At 31.9% G+C, this 10,000-nt stretch overlaps 1 protein-coding gene across 1 annotated transcript in view; it reads left to right on the plus strand.

The window, feature by feature from the left end:
- The window catches only part of LOC145256176 (protein MON2 homolog), a 1,437,553-nt gene that overhangs the window by 112,405 nt on the left and 1,315,148 nt on the right, over nucleotides 1-10,000 (plus strand). Inside the window, exon 9 of the mRNA XM_080114764.1 lies at nucleotides 9,762-9,887. Coding sequence (XP_079970890.1) covers nucleotides 9,762-9,887 — 126 coding nt within the window. The remainder of the gene's footprint in view (nucleotides 1-9,761; nucleotides 9,888-10,000) is intronic.

Raw genomic sequence — 10,000 nt, forward strand, 5'->3', positions numbered from 1 at the left:
AACAAATAAAAAAAAGACAAGAATCGTTTTGGCATTGGAAAATAAGCATTAATTTTTCCAATACTCCCAAATCTTGCGATTTTTTTTTTTTTTTTTTTTTTTTTTTTTTTTTTTGCAATTCCAATTAATCGTCCCAACTAATATATATATATATATATATATATATATATATATGTGCGTGTGAAAATTTGAGGTATAATTTAGTAAATTAAAAAAATTTACAAGAAATTTATTATTCAACAAGAATACAAAGTTGTAAAGTTTTTCCTTAATCCATGGATTTTCAACAAATAGCTCATCTCATTAGAAGAAATATTTCTTTCTTTTTTTTAATTTACTAAATTTATAACAACTCCAAAATCTCATATACTATTGCCCTATCTTATATATTGAGCTTTTTTTTTTTTTTTCTATTATCTGATTGGGATTGTCTTATAAATAGTGATACTAATATTTATATAGACCTTGATGTGACAGTATAATACATTCTGTAATCTGAAAGTATTTAAAAATTTCAGTTAATTTTTTATATACCATATTTCAGCATATAAGACGACCCTTAAAGTTAAATCATCTTTAATTTCGTAAGATACTGGGTGTTGCAATCTCTAGCCTAGGCTAAACAAACATGGTTTCGTGATTTAGCAGTTGTCTTATACAACCAATATATGATAAATTATTAAAATTTGCTCCAATTTTGTACCTCGTCTTATTTGACGGTCGCCTTATACGCCGAAATATATGGTATATACTTATGAGAAAAATATGCTTTCTCAATTGTATTTTCACCCTGTATGCAAACTTGAGTCTTGGACTTCCGATTTGTTGGCTCTCATGGCTCTTGTGGACTGCGACGTTTTCTTTATAAAGCTCGATGTATGTTAAATGTGACTGCAGTGCATATACAAATAAATGATAAATTTTATTATTTTTCAATATGTCAAAACATCCACTGTTGACATTATCTGTTTCATAGCGCAGAAACAATCATTAATTTTGAGTATTTCCTACACTGACTCTTCAGAAAAATAGGAACTTTTTAACTTTAAAAAGAAAACAAATGAAGCATGGTCCCCCGTGAGTGCACAGTGAACGAGGCATAAAAAAAATGACTAAGTTCAGCATTGCCCCTCCCCCGCCCCCTCATGTAGCCCCAAAAGTCCCCAGAGGATGTTAAATTCTGGTAAAAATCAACAAACGGTACAATTTTAGGATTTTAGGCCTTAACATATGTTAATTTGAGTTCTGCACTGTGCAAAAAAAGAAATGACTAAATTCATCATTTGCCCCCCCCTCCCCCATTTAGCCCCAAAAGTCCTCAAGGCCTTAACATTTAAATTTGAGTTCAACACCATGCAAAACTGTTAAATAGACATACACAGAATTTTGGACAAATATGGTAAAATAGTCCCAAAAATGGAGTATTTTTATTAGTCCTAAAATAGCCCTGGGGAACACCCAAGAGTTATCGCAAAGTATAGACTAACAAAATTATATAGAAATCAGTTAGTTACAACTTTTCAGAAAGTTTTATAAAAATCCAAGGCATCAATTTTGTTTTAATAAGCACAAAAGTCTCAATTTTAGCCATTTTAACCCAAAAGGCACCCCTACAGGAGCAACTGGAGTTTTCTGGGAAAATCTGTTCTGTTACTTTTTTACTCGTATCATGTTTAATGTTTGGGCAAAATTTTTTTAAATTCCTAGGCATAGTTATTGAGAAAAGTGCAAACGGACAAAGATGAATTTACAGGTCTACCCTTCTTTTGTTAGGGAACCAATAAAAATATATGGGCATAATCACATAAATCCAAAAAATCGGAAAAATATTTGCATCGTGTTATAATATTAAATCCATGTTTGATTTAATAGTAAAGCTATTCACACTTTTTTTTTCTCTCGTATAAAAATAATTTTCCTGTTTTTAATCAACGCTAAAACTATTTTCAATAATTTTTACTAGCGGGACCTGTGGAAATTCCACAGGGGACTCATTCATATGTAATATATTGATGTTGTCATTCTGTAGATGTTCAGTGTGAATAGACGCTCTGATATTATTGTAGCTTCTTTATTAAAACTGCAAAAGTATTTCTCTGAGCTACCACCAACACCCGGTAAAGCCTGGTCGTAAAGTAGGCTTAAATATATTTTAATTCTTGCAGATTTCGTATATATTATAATGTTCTATCGATTTTTATATATTATAAAGTTGCTATTTAAAAAAAAAAAAAAAATATATCCATATGACTTTGGTGCATCAGCTTGAATCAAAACTAAAATAAAAACTTATATGTGAAAATATATATATATATATATGTATAAAACAACTTGAGTTTCTTCAGCCATAATTGAAATCAAAATTTATGAAGAATTTTTGGTAAAATTATTTATGACAAAAAATAGAACATAAAAATTAAACGACCCAAATGTAAGTGTGACACACAAAAGAACACACACGCTCTCGTATTAATATATAGATATATTATTTTATATATCATTTATTTATTACTATATATTATTTATTTCAAAATAACTAATATTTATTATTTACAATTTTATATATATATATATATATATATATATATATATGAACAAATGATTAATAAAACATGTTAAAAAACATCTTGAAAAAGAGTTCAAAACCTATTTAATTTTAAAAAGGAAGCACAAGATAAGTGGATAGTCCTTAATCCGCGGAGTTTCGAAGAAATACTCTCCTTCTCATCAGAGGGCAGGAATTAGCAAAATGCGGGATCAGATTTTGCATGTAAAAGTATTTAATGAAACCACAAGTAAGTCACAGATCTTACTTGGTTAAAAAAAGGGTGAGGTAAGGGGAATAGGAGATAAAAGAAAAAATGATAAAAAGATTTCACATGAATGGATAGTCCGGTGAAGGGTGAAAAATCCAAGAATGGTAAAATCCAAACACGGTAGAATTAAAAATTTCCAATCCAACAGATAAGTTCCAAATGGTCCAAAATGATCCAAAAGGCAGAATTCCTTGGAAAAAAATCACAAAAGGAATGAGTTCAAAATCATTAAAAGAAAAGTTCAAATGTGCACAGAAAAAGCACTGGAGAGAATATTTAAAACACGTCTTATATATATATATATATATATATATATATATATATATATATATATATAGATAAGACAAAAGGAAAAACAAATTAAACAAATCATAAAAAATGAAAGCTTTATAAGTTTCGTTTGGATTAACACACATCTTCAGATAAGGAACGAATTCAGTAAATCTATTTTTGATGAATTCTTCCTGTGTGTAATTTATTTATCCTTTTGTCTTTTTCATACATCCTGTCTCCACGACATTTCATTTTATAACATATCATGTATTCTATCTTCATAACACTGACATGTTAAATGTGCAGCCTTTGTGACCTGCATAAAAAATATAGCATTTACATGTCCAAAATTGCACTTTTTATGATTCAAACATGATAAATCGTGCATTGTTCACTGAAAAAAAAAAAAAATGTTATACTTTTCTCCATTTTGGAACAATTATTTGCACTTAAAAATTATATCTTATTTTATTGATTTCAAGATTTATTTGTTGCACATTTATAAAAATCTTTTAGATTTAAAATTTTGTATTTGGATTATTCCGACTAGTATTCTCATCCTGACTGTTATTCTTACAATGTTTTGCTCAGTGTAATTTCTGACCTTCATGTAAAATGCTCTTTAGCCTTGGTGAGCAATCACTGAAGGATGGTGACTCTATAAAGTATTGGTCTTTGTCATTTCACTGGTTTGGTGGCAGGGAGAGTACCCGGCCAATAAAAATACTTTTCCTCAAGTAAGGAAATGATTTCTCCCACCTCAAAAAAAAAAAAAAAAAAAAAAAAAAAAGAAAGAAATCTGTTGCACTTCAGGTTCTCATTTGAAAGTCAATTTTTAAAGTTGTACTACAGTGAGCTCCAATCTATGGTCCCCCACTTGCCAAACTTTCACAAAACACTCATCTAGCTGAAACCACTATCAGTAATTTTCCCCTCTCTTTGTCAGTGTATAAACCTAAATTCCATGAACAAGGGCTTCTTTCTTAGAACTGCACACTTGTGGAACTCTTCTGTCTGCGTGCTTTCCAGCTGACTACAATTTGGTAGTCTTCAAGTCCAATGTAAACAAGTTCTTGATGAGCCGTTCCCTTAAGTAATCCAATTTACCAAGTTTCCACTTCTAACAATTACGATATTGTCCCATGGACTGCTGTACACTCATTAACCCTTATCCTCAAGAGGCCTCCAGGCCTTGATAAGTGGTGACTTTTCTGTAAGAAAGAAAAAAAAAACACAAAGTAGGTAAGTAAATATACCAGTGAACCTGTGCCCATTTATATATATATATATATATATATATATATATATATATATATATTAATGGGTTACATGCATTCTTTTACACATACACATGCAGCCTGCATAAAAAATATGGTATTAAGTCATGTAATGGTCAAAAATTGCACTTTCTAAAATTCAAACTTGATAAACATGTTGTTGACTGAAGAAAAATCGGCATGTTTTTCTTCATTTAGAACATATCAAAACACCCGTGACACAAAGATTAACCCCAGAGAAGTGCTCCTGAATGGTACCCCATTGGCGGAAGTTGAACAGTTCACCTATCTGGGCAGTACCATTACGAACACTGGAAAAATCGATGAAGAACTGTCAAAACGGATCTAAGCGGCTGCATCAGCCTTCGGAAAATTGAGAGACCGTCTGTGGAATCAGAGAGGAATCAGATTAAAGACGAAGATGAAAGTGTACAGAGCTATTGTCCTACCATCACTCCTGTACAGCTCAGAAACCTGGACTCTCTACAGACGCCACTTCAAGAGATTAAACCTGATACAACAAAGCTCCACACTATCCAAAACCCGCAAGCTCGGGCCTTACCACTGGATATAGTTTAAGGTCATATCGAGGACCTCAACGCCTGGAGAAAAGCTGAAGATCGGATAGTTTGGAGAAGTGTGGTATCAGGCGCAGACGATGCCATTAGAGATCAAAGCATTGCTGTTTGGGAAGCAAAAAGAGCGTGACTATGGGCACCACTACCCTGATTTCTTGCCATCAGGTGTCACATCTGCGGCCGGGGTTTCAGAGCTCTGATCAAACTCACATTGCATCTTCGACATCGATGTTAACCGACCTCTGCGTCATCGTCGAAATCGATGGACTGCCCGAGAGAGAAAGCGAACATATCTTTACACTGAAAAATATCACATTTTTATTGAGTTCAAAATTTATTTGTTGTAAATCCATAAATAAAATTTTCCATTCAAAATTTTATTTTCCATCTTAAGTTACTTTGCATTAGTGCATGTTAAATCATTAATGTGCATGCTGCTTTAAACAAACAGCATGCACATTAACGATTTACATAAAATAAAATGTGTTTATAAGCCAAATTACAATGCAATATTATGAAAAATAAACATTTGTTTGTTTAAAATTAATATTTCCGGCAATAGATGCCATCCTATTAATTTTATACATATTTTATTTTAAGATTTAAATAACGCTTCTATCATGGAAAACAACTCTTTTCTATCACATGCGCCAAGTGTATTCTTCTGATATTTCAAAATAACACCGCAGATGAACAACATGTGGATTCTTTACTATTTTCTTCAATTTAACATCATGGTGAGATAAAAAAAAAAAAATTAAATTCTGAGGATGGCGTTTATTGTCGAAATATTAATTTTAAAACAAATATTAGTTTATTTTCATGATATTGCATTATAATTTGGCTTATAAACATTTTATATGTATTTTATTTTAAAATTGAAACAATGCTTATATCATGGAAAACAACTCTTTCATAATATTTGTGTACATAGTTTAAATAACACAAAAATTGATTTATATTAAATGATTGGATTACTCCTTTGTGGCTTTCATAACAGAAATCAACTACTTCAGTTATACAATCCCTGCTTTAAGACTAATCTTGAGTAAAGGAGATATTTCTAAACTATGTAATAAAAAACAATGCGTTTTATTTAACAAATACTAAATTTTTCGCTAAATTTTTTTTTTTAAATTTCAATTTTATGGTTACTTAGATATGGGGCATGTAGATATTTGTCATGTAGAGGATGACAGAGTAATTCAGCATCCATTTTTTATGTGTAATTTTCATGATAGAATTTTATACAGGATATAAATGTCATAAAAGGAAGATATATTTCAAATTTTAAAGGATGTTTGGTCCACATAGCCCTTTTAGGGGTGTACTTACAGATTTGGGAAAACCTTGGTTATCTTCCATGATAAATTTTACATAAGAATGCAGTTGTAAATATTTTATGTAAATCCTTTAACCTTTCTTTTTATAGGGAACAAACACAGACATCACCTACACATATCTATTATTATAGAAAAGGAATTTTGCATGTGTCTGAGTTTGTTCTGTATACTCCACAATAGCTACGCTGATTTTTTTTTTTTTTTTTTTTTTTTTTTTTTTTTATGAAATTTTACACAAATGTACTTTATGCATCTGGCAGTGTTCTTAGATAGGTTTTGTATCTGGATGTTTTCGATAAGTATCGATAATTGAAAAAAAATCCAATGAAAGAAGAAACAGGCGATTTTGACTAAAGTTACCACCTTATACAGCCTAATATCACAAGTGCATTTTAAGTTTTATTACCACACATGCAGAAAGACCCAACATATAAAATCAACAGTAGGTTCTTTTATATCACAGGGGGTGCATTTGAAATGAATGTTTTTGTTTAAATCACAATTGAACCATGATACTTAACTTTTTCAATTCAAACCATTATCACTGCACAAGCAGAAAGGCTAGAGGTATAAAATTAATAGATTTTTTTTTATGAAAGATGCGTTTGAAATGAATGTTTCTGTTTAGAACACAATTGGACCATGATACTTGATTTTTGCATTTTAAACTTTAATTCCGGTTATATATAAAAATAATTTTATAAAATCAACAATAGGTTCTCTACAGTGCAATGTAGACTACACTATAAATCTACAGTGCAATGTAGACTACACTATAAATCTACAGTGCAATGTAGACTACACTATAAATCTACAGTGCAATGTAGACTACACTATAAATCTACAGTGCAATGTAGACTACACTATAAATCTACAGTGCAATGTAGACTACACTATAAATCTACAGTGCAATGTAGACTACACTATAAATCTACAGTGCAATGTAGACTACACTATAAATCTACAGTGCAATGTAGACTACACTATAAATCTACAGTGCAATGTAGACTACACTATAAATCTACAGTGCAATGTAGACTACACTATAAATCTACAGTGCAATGTAGACTACACTATAAATCTACAGTGCAATGTAGACTACACTATAAATCTACAGTGCAATGAAGACTACACTATAAATCTACAGTGCAATGTAGACTACACTATAAATCTACAGTGCAATGTAGACTACACTATAAATCTACAGTGCAATGTAGACTACACTATAAATCTACAGTGCAATGTAGACTACACTATAAATCTACAGTGCAATGTAGACTACACTATAAATCTACAGTGCAATGTAGACTACACTATAAATCTACAGTGCAATGTAGACTACACTATAAATCTACAGTGCAATGTAGACTACACTATAAATCTACAGTGCAATGTAGACTACACTATAAATCTACAGTGCAATGTAGACTACACTATAAATCTACAGTGCTATGTAGACTACACTATAAATCTACAGTGCTATGTAGACTACACTATAAATCTACAGTGCAATGTAGACTACACTATAAATCTACAGTGCAATGTAGACTACACTATAAATCTACAGTGCTATGTAGACTACACTATAAATCTACAGTGCAATGTAGACTACACTATAAATCTACAGTGCAATGTAGACTACACTATAAATCTACAGTGCTATGTAGACTGCACTATAAATCTACAGTGCAATGTAGACTGCACTATAAATCTACAGTGCAATGTAGACTGCACTATAAATCTACAGTGCAATGTAGACTGCACTATAAATCTACAGTGCAATGTAGACTGCACTATAAATCTACAGTGCAATGTAGACTGCACTATAAATCTACAGTGCAATGTAGACTGCACTATAAATCTACAGTGCAATGTAGACTGCACTATAAATCTACAGTGCAATGTAGACTGCACTATAAATCTACAGTGCAATGTAGACTGCACTATAAATCTACAGTGCAATGTAGACTGCACTATAAATCTACAGTGCAATGTAGACTGCACTATAAATCTACAGTGCAATGTAGACTGCACTATAAATCTACAGTGCAATGTAGACTGCACTATAAATCTACAGTGCAATGTAGACTGCACTATAAATCTACAGTGCAATGTAGACTGCACTATAAATCTACAGTGCAATGTAGACTGCACTATAAATCTACAGTGCAATGTAGACTGCACTATAAATCTACAGTGCAATGTAGACTGCACTATAAATCTACAGTGCAATGTAGACTGCACTATAAATCTACAGTGCAATGTAGACTGCACTATAAATCTACAGTGCAATGTAGACTGCACTATAAATCTACAGTGCAATGTAGACTGCACTATAAATCTACAGTGCAATGTAGACTGCACTGTAAATCTACAGTGCAATGTAGACTGCACTGTAAATCTACAGTGCAATGTAGACTGCACTATAAATCTACAGTGCAATGTAGACTGCACTATAAATCTACAGTGCAATGTAGACTGCACTATAAATCTACAGTGCAATGTAGACTGCACTATAAATCTACAGTGCAATGTAGACTGCACTATAAATCTACAGTGCAATGTAGACTGCACTATAAATCTACAGTGCAATGTAGACTGCACTATAAATCTACAGTGCAATGTAGACTGCACTATAAATCTACAGTGCAATGTAGACTGCACTATAAATCTACAGTGCAATGTAGACTGCACTATAAATCTACAGTGCAATGTAGACTGCACTATAAATCTACAGTGCAATGTAGACTGCACTATAAATCTACAGTGCAATGTAGACTGCACTATAAATCTACAGTGCAATGTAGACTGCACTATAAATCTACAGTGCAATGTAGACTGCACTATAAATCTACAGTGCAATGTAGACTGCACTATAAATCTACAGTGCAATGTAGACTGCACTATAAATCTACAGTGCAATGTAGACTGCACTATAAATCTACAGTGCAATGTAGACTGCACTATAAATCTACAGTGCAATGTAGACTGCACTGTAAATCTACAGTGCAATGTAGACTGCACTGTAAATCTACAGTGCAATGTAGACTGCACTATAAATCTACAGTGCAATGTAGACTGCACTATAAATCTACAGTGCAATGTAGACTGCACTATAAATCTACAGTGCAATGTAGACTGCACTATAAATCTACAGTGCAATGTAGACTGCACTATAAATCTACAGTGCAATGTAGACTGCACTATTTTTTGGATTATGTCACTGCAGAGAGGTGTGAAGTTTCCTCTGAATGCACTGCGATAAGACACAACTATAGCAGACAAAAGATTTGATTGAAAAATATGATTTCACAGGTTTTGATGACAATAAAAATATAGGAGGGAAACATTGAGTCTTGTTGCTAGTTGAGTTATCTATCTATCTATCTATATATATATATATATATATATATATATAGAGCTAGATTTTCTTGAAACCTGCTTTATGTGTATTGCTGTTTCTTTTCTTTTCAGGATCTGTGCCAACTTGTGAATGCTGATCAGCCTTATTGGCTCATGGGAATGACAGAAATGACTCGGACTTTTGGCTTGGAACTTGTCGAATCAGTTCTTACCACCTTCTCAAATATTTTTCTTAATGTAAGCATTTATTTATTTATTTTTTTTTGCATATTGGTCAATGTTTACTAATGAAACAGACGAAAATTTAATAGCAACTCTCCAAAAATTGCTATCAAGGGTAAGTGGAACCA

Source organism: Euprymna scolopes, chromosome 32 (assembly GCF_053919585.1).
Source record: "Euprymna scolopes isolate OS-2025 chromosome 32, ASM5391958v1, whole genome shotgun sequence".
Lineage (NCBI taxonomy): Eukaryota > Metazoa > Mollusca > Cephalopoda > Sepiida > Sepiolidae > Euprymna > Euprymna scolopes.